General features: G+C 43.5%; 1 protein-coding gene across 1 annotated transcript in view; it reads right to left on the bottom strand.

Annotated features, from left to right (window-relative positions):
- Nucleotides 1–16,137, bottom strand: part of cadps2 (Ca++-dependent secretion activator 2) — an 86,663-nt gene that overhangs the window by 37,207 nt on the left and 33,319 nt on the right. Inside the window, exons 9-12 of the mRNA XM_068739659.1 lie at nt 14,673–14,739; nt 13,987–14,095; nt 12,678–12,878; nt 1,571–1,707 (exon numbers count right to left, since the gene is read on the bottom strand). Coding sequence (XP_068595760.1) covers nt 1,571–1,707; nt 12,678–12,878; nt 13,987–14,095; nt 14,673–14,739 — 514 coding nt within the window. The remainder of the gene's footprint in view (nt 1–1,570; nt 1,708–12,677; nt 12,879–13,986; nt 14,096–14,672; nt 14,740–16,137) is intronic.

A 16,137-nucleotide genomic window follows, 5' to 3' on the forward strand; every position in this document is an offset into this window, starting at 1 on the left:
GGCTTAAAGTTTCACCTGTGAAAATTATACATCTCAAGAGAACAGGGAGAATAAACTGGCGACATCACCCACTGCACCATTGATTATTGATCTGTTCTGAAAAGTTTGTCTGCAACTCTCACAGATGTCAGAAAAGACAGGAGTGATTTCTCCTCCTCTTTGTTGCTATCTTGTGTCAGGAACAAAAGACACTCAGTGAAAGCCTTTCCAGAGCTGTCCAGCGCTTGTTGTTTTACTCTTTCAGTAATTTTACGTGTCCTTTCACTTCCACGTGCTTCATTTAACGGACTCTATTGTTACTGTTTTTACCATCTTGTCTAACAGAACTGTGAAGCAGCAGTGATGAGACAGAAATACAGTTAAAACCAGTTACAGTTAAAAGAAAAAAAAATTCTCTATTTCTACACACTGAAATAAAGATTGTAAAGTAAACGTCAATAATGTGTACAGAACCCCCCCCCCCCCCACACACACACACACACACTAGCTCCTCCTCTCCACCCCCCTCCATTGAGCCAACCAGGAGGCTTCTATAAGGGTCATGTTCCTATTTGGAAAGTATTGATTAGAGCGTTTATCCCCTCAATCAGCGTGAGAGAGCCCCCAAGGCTTCTCACAGACACACACACACACACAATGCTTGTAAAGCTTATTACAGTGTAAGAAAATCCTTATTCAAATTAAAAACCCCCAACAAAGATTAATCTTAAATTCTTCCAGAGTGGCGTTGAGCCAGCTCTTTTATATGGAAGAGAAATTTGCAGCCCATTAACCAAACAAGAGCAGTGGGACTCAAACCCAGCTGGAAAAGTACATCTTAAGTTCTTTTTTTTTTTAAATACAGAGAGTCTGTAGAAACTAAAAATGATGAGTGGAGGACAGCGCTGGGGAAACCCCCCCCCCCCAATAATTAATAAAGATTCAGAAACACAGCAAGACAAGGCCACAACAAACCCTTAGAAATCTAACTGAGACAACAAATTAAGAAAGTAAAACTTATTTCCCAATATTACCCCACCCCCTCAAAAGAATCTACAAAAAGAACAGCTTCACATCAATAAAGAACCAATCAATATGTTTTTTCTATTTGGATTCATACTAAGTTCACATCTGCACAGATAAGACCACATTTTATTTCAATAACATTCAAGAATTATTTCCTGAGAATGGAATTAAAATAAAAAAAAAACCTTGGATTCGTCTCTTTATCCAGATTCACAAAATAATTAGTGTAATGGGTTCCAGAATCAGAATACTTTAATAATCCCATCGGGAGAGAGAGAGAGAGAGATTTTAGGGATTTGTGGAGTTTAGAAAACATTTACTGAACTGAAAACTGAACTGTATTTAATTAATTGCTCCTTGCTTTTATCACTTTCCAATAAAATACATCATGATTTCCTTTTGCAGCTCTATTCCATACAAAGTAGTTCTCCTCCAGTGCAGTCAAACCTTCCAGGGATGTGATTACAGACTGCATTCCTCGTCTGACACCCAGTTTCCCTCACAGCCGGACCGATAGCGGATGGAGAATGAAGGAACCCGCGGTCATGTGTTGGTGCCGACCTACCAGGCAGGAGAAGGAGTCGTTCATGCGGTGCTGCAGGGTGTTCCTCTGTAGGACGGAGAACAGGGCGGCGTGGTCGAAGCGGCTCGGCGCTGCAGAGATCAGCTCCTCCACCCCCTGGCGCTGGGACGGATCCAGGCCTGGGCAGCAAACACAACATTTACATTTTTATGGAGGTGTTAAATGACTTCAATTACTCTCAGATTAAATCTCGTCTTCAGTAGAGCAAACGCCAGCGGGTTTTACATGCTAGCACTACGATACCATGGCAACGAAGCGTCTGTCCTGGAATGTAAATTATGCACTGAAATGTAATTCCATATGAAAACCATGCAAAGGTCATTTCAATAATTGGAAGTTTCAGTTGTGTTTACTGAATTAATCCTCACAAGAAGGACGTGAAAACGTACAAGTCTGTTAGACGGACGCTTTAGCAGCGTAAAATAATGTTTTATTACGGGCGTCAGGAAAAGGAGTACTGTATTCTTTTTTTAGGATATCTGGATATCCCATTTTCAAAGCGGCAACAGAGGAGATGAAGATTATTAAAAGGTTCTTCTCATTTTGCTGAATTTTTTTATCATAGCGAATGCAGCAAGAGTCAAGTTTATTTTCGGCTTTGCCGGACAAGAATAAATAAATAGGCGTCCACCTATCACACTGCAACACAAACCCGACTTTAGCAGACGGACGGCTGCACAATCCCATCGGCTAATGAGGTGATTTATAAATGTGTTCCGATTCCCAATCATTCACGCCTCTTTGAGCTCGGGGGGGGGGGACTGAAGAGGGAACACGCACGGAACTACATTGGCAGTCAGTTCTCAGCGCCGTGGCTAATAGTTTCCACCTCAGTTGGCTACTGATCCGCTGTGAAGGACTCTCAGCCGGAACGAGACGTTCGCCAGCACGGGAGGAAAGAACCGGAAGAGTCGCGAAACAGGAGCAATGGGGGTAGAACAACAAGTAGAACAACAAGTAGAACAACAAGTTGTGTTGTGTTTATTAGGGACTGTTTTCAGCAGGTGGCAGGTAAAAACAAAAAAAGGAGAAATGTAGGTCATCAATGGCCTTAAAGGTGCGGGTCCAGAAGAGCAGAGATTCCACGCCGCTGCGGCTTGGCCTCACGGCGCCCGGAGCGACAGGCGGTGACGGAGCTTCGGGGTCAGCGACGGACAATTGTTAGATAAATCTGCGAATGTGTTTATCATTAATTCACCAATGAGTAGCAGTAGTTATGTCATGGTTCTTTTAAGGCCATTTATCCTTCATAATCTTACTCAAGATATTCATAAAGTATGTGACAATCGTAGATCTGTTAATATGCTGACTAGACTGAAGAAGTGAACACTTTGTGTTGTCTGGAAGTGCTATCTGCTCAAGGTTGGAGTCTTCATGTCTGGGTGATTTACGCACGTACACATTCTTATCTGCTAATAAAACCAGCTGGAGTGGAGCTGTTTCTCTGAGAATCGAGGACGAGGCTAGCAGCAGCCACTCTCCCTTGCTGGGAGGGTGGCTGGCACGGCTAGAGAGCAGCTCCATTCTCCCTTGCTGAAAGAAAGAATACTAGTCTCGTTTCTTACCGCAAGAAAATGGTTATTGGGTTGAATCTTTGGGGCTTGGTTCTGATTTTCTCTCTTTTACAGTGTCACAAACCTGACATTAATTGGCGTTGTCGGCAGGATCCAATACACCCGTCTGCAGTGGGCTGGCTTGGAAGAATTGATTAGAGGGTGCACACTCTAATTCACTAAGACCCTTTTCCGGGGCCAATCCTTCGCGTGCCAGTCCCTGGGGATCGGGTTGACGGGATCCGAACCAGAGCAGACCAGCCTGAAGGTAAGACACCCTTTTTCTTGTTCCTCGGGAAAGCGGGTAGGGCTTAGCTAGCCCTAACGTAGAGGTTTCCGCGAGAAGGCGGGTAGGGATTAGCCCTAACGTGGAGGCTCCAGAAGGACGCAGTCAGTGGGAGACCTCATAGCGGATGGAGATGTTTCTCATCGCGCTGAAGACGAGTGAATAGGGGTAGCAGCGGTCCTATTGCGCAGTACCTGATCAAGTGATCAATACAGTCTTGTTTAAAAGGAAGCTAGTAGGGTTCCGGTACGATCCTATTGAGCAGTGCATACAAACGACGTCATTAAATTTAGAGGCCATATTAATAATTAAATGCGGATGTAAAGGCCTGGAATAAATTAAAGCATACAAAGTTGGTGTTGCTAAATAAAAATAAAGTACAGATCTGCTTGTTGTTGTTAAAGTCTAGACTTAAAACCCTGTATGTACGTGTCTGTGAATAAATGTTTCATGTGGATGAACGGAATGAGTCAAAGTTGTAACAGTAAAACAGCCTGAGACCTCATGGGATCACTGCACGGCTGGACGGTCTGGAACCTCACGGTGTCAACGCAAGACCGTCACTGGGGAAGACTTTGTGAACTCATTCATGAAGGTTAGTGGTGACCAGACTGGAGGGTCTAAAACGATATGCAACTCTGTGTTAGGACGCCGAGCGAGAAGCCGGAGCAAACAAAGGTTTGCTCTAGAAGATTGCATCTCGGGAGTTGCACTTCGCCCCATTAGGGGGATTCTCTCTGAGTTACGTCACGTGTGGAATTCTATATAGCAGGAAAGGTATTTAAGATAGAATAAGTAAACGCTGAAGAATAAATAACCTTTCTACTCAACCAAAATTAGAAAAGAGGAATTTACCCATCTGCACCTCCACTCGGGAGGGGCATAAATAAAAAGTAGCGCCCCACCGTTGTTGTCCGCCCACGTAACCAAAGTCAAACCCAGACTAAATGCAAGAGAGAGAGGTGTTTAGACAAAGAGCTAACTACAGTAAAATAGGACAAACAAAGCCAAAGTCTGATGAAGTTATTGATGACTTCAGAGCAGGACTAGAAAGAAATGGTTAAACAGAACAGTGCCCTTTATGATGTTAATGATGAGGCCGGTCCATATCGGCAACAATTAAAGAATGAGCTCCATCTCAAAAACAAAACCTCTAACACAGAAATCAGCCACTGGCTGACGAAGCATTCTGTCACCTTGCTAAACTTAACTCTGTCTGAATTTATTACATGGGCAAAACATGAAGAGAGTCTAATGATATGTTTTTGATGGTAAAGAGGAAGTGTTTTAGCGAGACAGAAGTAGACCTTATCAGAGAGGTCGGGGTGGCAGAGGAGGGGGTGGAAGGAAAGTGTGAGATAGGACACTGGGCGCATTACTGCAGGGCGCCAAGTAAAGAAAAACACACGATTCAGCATGTCTAGGTAGGAAAGAACAAGTAGATAATCATGGAGGGAAGGACAGATAGGGAAAATAAATCTAATTTTTTTAAAAGGTACATACACTACCAGGTCATTGATAGCAATGACATCAACTAGGACATTCACGTCTGCCTAAATTTGTCTACATATGGGCAGCGATATTGAGCCGTGGGCGTTGCCACGCCTCAAGAGGGGGGATGGTGGCACAAATAGCTTTGTGCCATTACTCATCATTATAAAAAAATTTTTTATGTATGTATTCTGTTGGAAGCCATTGCTCCTGTGAGTGTTATGATTGTTATTCTCCTACTGTTTGCTTCCTGCGCTTTAACGTGTCTCAGATGTTACAATAGATGATAGCATGCTAGGCTCAGAGGTTCAAGTCGGTTGATGTAATATGGTATAATATTATCTGATAAACGTGACAAATGTCTGAAAAGTGGGAGGCAGAAAGCCGATTCAGAAATGTTAAGTCAATATGCAGAAACTAATTGTTTTCCTTTACTCCACAAACTGCTCCACTGTGCTGGAGTTTGGCCCCCGCGGGTCACTCTGTTCCAGCCACTGGGGGTTGGGTGCCTCCTCCCACCGTCCACGACCAGAAGACATCAATCACCATCACCATCAGACCAGAGTTCAACGTCCACCTCAGGGTGCACTCCACTGAGGGTCCAACGCCCCCCCACCAGGCCACACTGCTCACTCGAGCATGATATGTGGGGCGAACAGACTGACCGATTGAATGCACCACGTCAAACATGCTAAGAAGAAGAAAGAAGAAGAAAAAGACTTTCCTCCAAAGAGCATGCAACGCTCGATGTCTCAAGGCAGCGTGCCTCCCGTGAGAGGACGTCCCGTGGGAGACATCGTCACGACTGAGAAAGAGAACGTGCTCTCATCCTGTGGAGGAACGATGACCAGACGGATGCTTCAATTGTGAACAGAGGGGACGCTGGATGAGGGAGTGACCGGAACCACTGAGGGACCGAGACCAGAGGAGGGGTGATCAACAGCGGTGTCGTGGATGAGGGGGCGGGGGTCCCTCCTTCTCTGTGGCTGGCTCGGATTGACTGACTGACGGATCGCCCTCCGGTTCACGTGAGATGCAAACACAAACACACACACAGCTCAACTGATGTTTAAACTTAATGATGCAAAGAGATATGCTCAAACAGCAGCAATACACGTTAAAACACAAAGCTTATGAACAGCATCCTGTTGTTCTGTTATTGATGAATGGGATTCATGTTTTATGTTTAATTGGATTCTGATGCTGTGACACACAAACCTCTATCTAGGCCTGTTAAAGGGACACAGACTATTGAGGGTACATGTTTTAGATTATCACAGAGTTTATGATTTCTTCTTTATGTTCTGATAATTTTTGCTTGGTCAAGATTTCATGACGCCTTCTTTGAAATTACTCTTCTTTTGTGATTCCAATGGCGTTGCCATTCCGCGCATGCGCCATGATGTACGTGTATAACTGATCACTGCACAACAATGGGGATTTTTAATGGACTCGATGAAACCGCAGGTTTCATCAACTCATGATGTGGTGACATCACATTTATTGCATTCTACAGCTTATGTTCCTGAGCAGAGATGAAGCCTTTGAATCTGCATTCCTTAAAGAGACTCTATTATGACAATAGATTGTTTTTAATTGTGTATGCCTGACTCCTCAGCAACCTGTATTTGTCAAAGCTTTCTTCACTGGCAAGAAATCTGGATTTGGGGGCCCGCGCTGGGCGCCCTTGAGGACGATTGGTCCGCCCCTGACGAGAGAATGGCGTCTCCCATTCTGAAGGATCTCAAAGCACCGTCTTTGTTTGATGTTTATTATTTCCTGTTTGTTCATCCTTTCTCAATTTCACAAGTGCATTAATTGGTTACTTTTACTTTTGCACAGAGAAGAGATTCAGTTGACTCATGGGTTTGACCATGTGTCAAAGGGGAGGAGATGTTGCTATTCTCAGGCTCATTGGTTCCAAAAAAATATATATATACACAAAAATATGATTTTGATGTGTGTTCAATTTTGATTGCATGGCATAATGTTGGACGGGCGCGTCCAATGACTTTTCCATTGACTTTTCCATCAACTTGCTCGTCTACCTCAGAGACGTTGTCAGCATCTGATGATGGACTTGGTGGAACGCTCACCTTGCTTTCGAATTTGGTTGAAGCACAAAGAAACAAAGTGCTTCAGCGATGGAGAAGATGACTTTCTCTGACAATGGTTTGACAATGATTCATGTGTTGCTAACAAAATGCTTTCAGAACTCAGTGACAGACTCAAGTTGGAAATGAAGACACACTGCAGTTACCAGACGCATTCTGGTGGCGCTGCAGAATGAAACAACCCCACACTCTGAAAGCCAGATGAACGAAGTTATGTTGGAATTATCCTGGATTAAATGTTTACCTTCTAACCCTAACCCACAGCATAATCTGTCGTCAACAAGTGAGGTGTTGGTTGGACGACCTCCAAACACTGGACTGGTTCCTATGGCCAAGCACACTGTGTGATGATGCACTGACCCAATACTGCATGATAAATCTGACGCAGGTACTGAGAGACCAAAAAGAGAGGTCGTGTCGTCCAGCAGCAGCAGCAGCAGCAGCAGATGCACCTGCCCGAACATCGGACCCAGAGACTTTGTGCGGGTAAAGAACACCCGACGAGTCCTGGGAACACCAACGGTGGTGGGATTCCTTCCGAGTTCAGCTGATGACCCACACGGCTGAAAAGGTCGCCGAAGGAGCAACTGGGATGCACGGCACCCACTGCAGGTGCTACCACAACTAACAACAGTGTCCGGTGCAACGTGTGAGTAACCCTCGCACTCAAAAGATCACACCTCCGATCCCGAGCGACACTGCGCAGATGCAGAACCTCACTGGCTGACAAGTAACATTGTTAGCAAACATTTTTAGCTGCTCCAGCAGTGCGTGCTAGTAACCACCTGCTGTAGGCCATAGATGAACGCCACCATAGTCTAATAGAAGAACCTGTCAGTCGACTCCTCAACACACACTCCTGACCGAAGAAGCTGTGCCAGAAGAAAAGGGTGATTGGTGAATAAAAACGCATCACTCCACCGTGCACCAACCTCAGACTGTCGCTACCCCTCGGGGTCCCTTTGATTTGTGTGACAGAACAAGCTAAAGCAGTCTCACCTACCGTACTGGGCAATATAAACTGTGACTTAAATAAACTTGAGGTTCTATGCTTTCACACACACTGAGGAAGTCTGGCTGCAGGCCATGACTGTTTTGATTTCCAATCGGACAATGTAACATGCTAATAAGTGATTTTGACATGGGTAAAGGTCAATTATTCAAATTATCATGGGTGCTTATGTTTTCCCTTGCATTAAAAAATCACTGCCTATTGTTGGAAAGTTGCTATTGCAGGTACGGATCTCACGGAACCTGATCCGTCACGTATAGATACATGAGAATGAGAATGCCATTTGAAGTCGAGTTGACATCACATGATGTTATGTTTATGTGTTCATTAATGATAAAAAGGGGGGAATTGTTAGATAAATCTGCGAATGTGTTTATCATTAATTCACCAATGAGTAGCAGTAGTTATGTCATGGTTCTTTTAAGGCCATTTATCCTTCATAATCTTACTCAAGATATTCATAAAGTATGTGACAATCGTAGATCTGTTAATATGCTGACTAGACTGAAGAAGTGAACACTTTGTGTTGTCTGGAAGTGCTATCTGCTCAAGGTTGGAGTCTTCATGTCTGGGTGATTTACGCACGTACACATTCTTATCTGCTAATAAAACCAGCTGGAGTGGAGCTGTTTCTCTGAGAATCGAGGACGAGGCTAGCAGCAGCCACTCTCCCTTGCTGGGAGGGTGGCTGGCACGGCTAGAGAGCAGCTCCATTCTCCCTTGCTGAAAGAAAGAATACTAGTCTCGTTTCTTACCGCAAGAAAATGGTTATTGGGTTGAATCTTTGGGGCTTGGTTCTGATTTTCTCTCTTTTACAGTGTCACAAACCTGACAACGAGTCAACGGAAAAAGCAGCAGAAGAGGCAGGGATGTCTCAGCCTGAGCAAACACGGGTTCACTTCCAGTCCTTGTAGGCCTTCCTGTTAATGGCCCCGCCAAATCAAAAGCCCAACGCTCTCCATTCTGCCTTTACCGTGAGGGGACATTTTGGGATGGGAGTTTTCTGAGTGTGACACATGGCTCCACAAAAGACCAAGAAGAAGAATGCCGTCGCCGTTTCCATGCCTGCGACGCCTGCGGTCTCGAGTCCGAGATGAGCATTAGGGATCGCTTTTTTTATTAACGCTGCCATTTTGTTTTTTGTGTGGACGCAAAGAAGCCCGCGAGGCTGTCCTCCCTTTCATTATCGCTTTTGTCCCAAAGAAAAGACGGCAAAAGTGAAACCTCCACAATCAACTTCCAATCGACGCTCCTCTTCTTTTCTTCCCACTCCCACTGCCCTTTGGCTCCCGTGGCCTGCTTTCCCTCAGTCTAATACCGATGTAGGTCATTTTACATTCGCTACCTCCAAAATACGGGATTGTCCTTAATGTAGTTTGGAGAAAAGACAGGGACTCTAAAGAAAACGAGACAAAGAGATATAGATTAGCGCTGATAATAAGTGGAAGATGGAGGAGGGGGAGTATTGATTGGGGGGCAGACAGCAAAGGAGTGATGTTGATCCGTGTCAAGTCCAACTTCCAGCTATTATCTGAAGGGGAGGGGTGTTAAAGGAGGGGTGTGTGTGTGTGTGTGTGTGAATCAATGTGTGTGGCAGAAAATCCGGGCGGATGTTGCTGCTCCTGGCACAGATGGCACAGATGGCGCAGGTTTGTAGCCTTTGTATTTTTCTAACTGCTTCTCATCAGTGTTGGAGGAACTCCGAGTCCGATGTGGGAACGGAGGAACTCCAAACTAAAATCAAGAGTAACAATTCAAATTCAGAGGGGAAGAGCCGGACTTCATCTGATCCATTATGAGATGGTCTTTATTTAAGGACTCAAATTACTGCCAGGAAACCAGATATCCAAGAACAGGAAATGGCTTTGGTGAAAAAAAGGGCAAAGCGGAATCTGTGAAGGAGGCCAGTGGGATCTGGGCGGGTCAACAGGCGCTGGCCCGGCATCATGTTGTTGCCAAGGTTCAACAAAAAAACAAAAAAAAACCTGTTCAGAGATTAGTTTCCGGGTTTTGCTGCTTTTATTCCTTTTCCAAACCCTCCATCATTAGTCTGCTTGTCTGAAGTAACAGCTAAATGTAGAATTATGTGTGTGTGTGTGTGATGAGGTGAGGGAAGCGGGGGGGGTAGCTTTCTGTGCTCAATCTCTCCATATCTATCTTGTCTCAGTTCCATTGGTATCGTCACGGCAACAGTCACATCTATATGACATCCTGCTCTGATGGCAGATTATTGACACTAACCAGGAGGAGGAGGAAGGAGAGCGTCGCAGTTTCAGGTGCGCCAGGCTGAGAGATATGACTTGATCTGCCTGTCGGAGCGTGGCGGCGGCGACGACGATGATGTCAGGGCCAGCGGAGATGAAGATACAGGCAGACAAGTCATCAGCCTCTCGTATCGCCGAGCGCAAACAAGCTCAAGTCAGGCAAAAGTTGGTGAGACGCAAACGAACCGATGCCCAGCTGTTTAAGGCAAACGCAAACCTCGGGAGGATAAGACAAACCGACAGCTCGGGAGTCGTGCTCAAACTGACCACCTGCTTCTTTAAAACCCCCAACTGGTCAAAAAACAACTTCATGGGTGGAGCTCAACCCCAACTGGCCCTTCAGCTCGGGGCAATCTGTGTGGTGAAAGTGATTTAGGTCAAAGGCCAGACGCAAACTTCTATAAAGCCTCCGAAGAGTCACATTCTGTCCTTGTTTATTGGTTGTTTACACAGATTTGAGTCTAGTAGGGACACACACACACACACACACACACACACACCTACAGAGACACACATGAGATCAGCTTTGAAAATGAATCAACAAGAAAGTAAAGAACAGGAAACAAACAGATATGATGAACACGATGGCTTCTTGTAAATAAAACGTCTCCGCTGTTCAAACCAAATCGTTTAAATTTGACAGACAAACAAGAGTCACGGATGTGTCTGTGCGTGTGTGTGTGCGTGTGCGTGTGCGTGTGCGTGCGTGCGTGCAAGCAACATTCAAATATACAGTGATTTAACCCTTCATACTTCATTTTCATTGGTCTGCAGGGTGAGCACCAGGTGAACGCAGGTGAGTAAAGTAACAGTTGTTTTTTGCGAAGCCCATCTCTCGCTCTGTCACACACACACACACACAGCAGCACTTAGCACCCAGGTACACTTTCTATTTTAACCTGCAAACAGCGTATCAGCACCTCTCGCCATTAGCGGTTCAATCTGTTCCATTAAACGCTAACGAGTGCCGGCGAGGACGACCGAAATATAAAAATACCGCCATAATCAGCTCCCAGCGTGAAGCTCTTCATGTGACAATGCTCACCCGGAGGGGGGTTACCGGCCAGCGAGTAAGCAGACACGGTCTACCGCCAGGAGATAATGAAGGAAATGATTTGGGAAAGGGGATGAAGGGAAGTAAAATAAAAACTGGACGAGGAACATAAGAAAAGAAACACGGAAGAAGCCATAAAGTAAGGTTTGAAGTATATAAATCAATCAGAAAGACCAGAAAAATGTCTGCAAGTAAAAGCAAACATTTACCCTTTCTCTGTGGTGGGTTCTCATTGGTTTGCTGCAGGAAATGAGTCCACAAGAGAACATGGAAATAAACAAAGCAGGATGAAGATGGGAAAAACAAATCGCATCAAAGGTTTGATGAGAAAATAAAGCTGTCAGACCGCAAAGATAAACTACGTGAAGAACGAGGGAAATGAAAAGAGAGGGAACAATGAAGGGAAATTAGAGGAAAACAAGACAAATGGATGTGTGGCATGTGCTGAAGAAGGTAATGTCTTATTGCCTCCCCCCCCCATCCCTTCCTTGCATTTTAACCCTTTTATGTTTTGTCTCACAGTAGTTCAACGTTCAGTTCCTTCTCTGCAGCCTGCAAACAATAACAAAAAAGCCTTAAAGTCTGGCACCCTGCTGATTTCTGCTGTAAAAGACACTTCTGCTGTTTTTCCTTCAATCCTACATTTTATTTCTTAAACACTGAAGCAAAAATTCTCAAAAGAGAAGCGCAAATAGGAAAAGGAATTCAGAGTGAAAGGAAACAGAAAGAAAAAAGGAAAAGGAAAGACAGGAGAACGTCAAACAAGAGAGAGGAAGAAGACATGCCGACGACGGCACTCTGGGTGTTTCACATTCTTCATCTTCACCTCAGAGTTTAAAAAGAAAAGCCACAATACAACACCAAAAACAAACTGCACACATATCGCAATACAATGGGTAAAATAAGTATTTTTCTCAGTAAATATATTTCTAAAGTTGCTACCGACATAACTTTCACCCGATTTCAGGAACAAGCCGAGCAGTGTCGCGTCTTCAATACTTTTCCCCCTGTGTCATTCCATATTATTACACATAGTAACTCAATTTCCAAGGATTTCTTTGTCGACATCTGGTGAAACTTTCACGTCAGTAACATCTTTAGAAATGTATGTGTTCAATACTTATCTAAACTGCTGAGGACTGAACAAGGCCCTGTGAGACTTTTGTTGTTAACCCTAAACCCTAAATCGAATTTTGTTAATTTGTCTATAAACTTTTATCTCTTGTTTCCTGTTTTAGGGATGATGTGTTTCATTTTGATGGACTGTCTGCGCCTAACTGTCCTTAGTTTATTCTTGACGAGCATCAGGACCTACTAATGGGGGATGCTGGTTTCTGAATCCCTCCTTTGCCGTTTGTGGTTTTGTTCTGTGGCGGTGGAACGGGTTTGTAGGACTGTCCGGTGGCTCGATACATCGCCTGGACCCACAGAATCCGGTCCTGCTCGTCATCGGAGGCAAACATCACCAGGTCGCCCTCCTTCACCGCGTTAAAAAACACCCGGCCGCCCTGCATTCCTGAGGAGAGGAAGAGGAGGAGGGTTTGCGAAGTGTATTAAATGTAATCAACAATCAGAATTGATTTATTCACCATTGTCAGTGACAGGATTCACAAACTAGACATCTTTCTAGATGCAATCTTTCAACATGAAAAATACAAAATAACAACAAATAAACTCAGATAAAAAAATATATAAATACAAAAATCCACCACAAAACCAGCAGCATCTAAACGAGATCAGAGAAATGCACAACTCAAATCCTCAACATAGATTTACCTCCGCCGAGGCAGAGTTTATGTGATCTCTGGTGTTTGTTTGTCCGTCCATCCACCCGTTAGCAAGATAACTCAAAAGGCTCTGGACGGATCTTGATGAAGTTTTCAAGAAATGTTGGGAATGTTACCAGAAATAGATGCTTGAATTTAGGCGACGATCCAGAAGAGATCCTGGATTCCGGAGCAGTTTGAAATGTTCGGCAACACTGCAGTTCAACGTTTGTTCCTCAATATCTCGGTTGATTATTGACCAATGTTTATGGAATTTCACACATGTAGGGTGTGGGTCTCTATCTCACCACCGAATCTCATCCGGATCGGAATGGAGTCAGCATAAAATAATACATTTTAACATTTAAACTCCATTTACGGATTCAAAAATAATTTAAAAATATACATCAACTCCGATTCACTTTTACTTTTCATGGTTGGTGTATAAAGATACCAAGAACAATTCAGAACCTTATGAAGGGAATGAGCTGCTCGGCGGAGGTCTGCGCTCTCTGAGTGCTTTTCTCGTTTAAAAAGCTGTAGTAGTAACCTGTACAAAAATTACCTTCACTTCAACCTGAGATGAAAAAGTGGGGGGAAAAAAAGACTCCTAAAGCCTCATTTACTGGTTCTTGCACTATTTGCAAGAATCCACTCGGCCTGAATCTAAACCACCAATCAGAGACGGGAGGTGTGTCTAATGGAGCGTCACTCATTCTCCTGCTGCTCTTCCTCCACACTGCCCTCGCTCCATTGAGCCTCCTCTGCAAAGAGAGGCTTTGGACTCCATTAGATCACCCCTACTGCAGAGTAAAGCACTGCATGATGATGTCACTGAAGCGGTACAGGTGCGCCTACCTGGCTGCGGGTCGCAATAGTCCACAGTGTAGCCCTCCAGCTGCATCAGCTCCTGAGGCTCCGCCTTCTTCTCTCTGTAGCTGCACATGGCGAACGTGTACTGACTCACCTGTAGGATGAAGAAACGCTCCGAAAGTAAAAGACAATTCAATCGTATGGAAATGTATCCTCATTCACAAGTTCACAGTTCTTACAATGGATGGAAGTGTCATTCAGTAATTATTGATTCTATGATTATTGACCAATGTCATGTAGGGTGGGGGCCTCTATCTCACCACTGAATTTCATCTGGATTGGATCCAGAATGGAGTCAGTAAAAAAGAATACATTTAAACCCCATTTTCAGATTCAAAAATCATTCACTTTTACTTTTCATGGTTGGTGTATAAAGATAACAAGAACAATTTGGAACCTATTGATGATGATCCAGATCAACATGTGGATGGTGTAAATCCAGTTAGGAGGGGAATGAGCTGCTCGGCGGAGGTCTGCCCTCTCTGAGTGCTTTTCTAGTTTCTTTATGTTCTACAAGGGGGAGCATGTTTCACTTCCCGGAGACTTAGTGGATCAGAACCAGTAAAATACAACTTATTTTTAAAAGGGCTTTAGATTTGATGCAAAAAGGAAACAAAATTATTTTTAGAAACATGAATCGACAGTCCTCCTTTGATTTATCGGTTTCTTACCTGAACAAGGACAAAATATCTTCTTTTCCAGCGTTTCCAGAGTCGCTGCCCCAAAGTGTACAAATGTCTGGAAAACAGGGAAAGAAAGACTTGACTTCAACTTAAAGAGAAAACCTTTTAATCACAGCACTGTTAAAAACACCAACTTGGTCAGTCCCTGAACACCACGCTTAGAAAACAACAAATAAATAAACAGGAACACAAACATGTCGGCCAGGGTTTATCGTTTCCCCTGTTTTCAATGAGTAAATTTTTCAATATCAACTGTCAGAAAAACAAATAATCACAGTTTCTAAGAAGTGACTGGTAAAAAAAACATTTTTGTCTGAAAGTTCAAAAACCAATCAGTTCGACATGAAACAGATCAAATCAGTTAAGTATAGATAAATCTACAGGCCCTTCAGTCTGGGCTCCGGAGCTTTAAATCATATCATAAGATCTTGATGGGCAAATGAGAGAATTTCTGCTTTCAGGGTCAAGACTGTACTTAAAAGCAGCAATTCTTTGTGACTGAAATTCATTCTATGTTGGCAAGAAATCATTTGAGTGCTCAGGATTTTTTTTTTACTTTTTCCCCCCAAGGACAAAGATCACCCCCGTCACTGAAGAATTGACAATTGCAATTCAGTTCAAATATGAAAAACCATAAAAAGAGAATCAACTCCACTCCACACATTATCTCCACACAGAGTCAAACTTTCGTGAGACATTTTTCTTCTTCTTCAATTCTGCATCTCTCCTCAACTGATGGTTTATATCATGTGTCAAACTCAAGGCCTGGGGGTCAAATGTGGCCTTCCACGTCATTTTTTGTGGCCCTCGAGAGCTGTGTGCAGCCATTTATTTTTGTAAAATGCTGCATCTCTCACATGTTCTTAGCATGTTGATTGTACTGTAGGTCTGCCCCTCTCAACTGTCACAAACGAGTTTTTAACAAAGTTAATGTTGTAACTGTTGTATTATATTGTGTTGTATTATATCTTTATTAATTATTTAATATTATTTACTTGAATAAGTTTGATTATTGATCGATTGAGTAATGTGGTTTTCTTAACCTGATAAATTTAAAGCATTTATGTTATAATAACAGCAATAAGCAATCCATATATTTTTACAACTATACAATGTTTCTAACTTAAATAAATAAGAAGAAGTTATTTAACTGCATGTTAAGCAGTCTTTACATTTATTTTACATTACATTTACAACTGGTCCGCTGAGGGCAACCAAAATGCTGATGTGGCCCTCGTTTATATCGTGGCAAACTGAGCATCGTTGGGTTTTGTGCCATTGGCTGGACACATAGGACACATAGGACACTTTTCCTAAATTAGACTGAATGCAGATTAATAGGCAAATCATCTATAATCAAACTAACCGAGGCCCATGTGCAACCAGGATGATGTCAATTATAACATAGAAATAACAGCAGTTTAATGAAAAGCATGATTTTAAAGTTGTAGGG

This window comes from Brachionichthys hirsutus, chromosome 5 (assembly GCF_040956055.1).
Source record: "Brachionichthys hirsutus isolate HB-005 chromosome 5, CSIRO-AGI_Bhir_v1, whole genome shotgun sequence".
NCBI classification, from domain to species: Eukaryota; Metazoa; Chordata; class Actinopteri; order Lophiiformes; family Brachionichthyidae; genus Brachionichthys; species Brachionichthys hirsutus.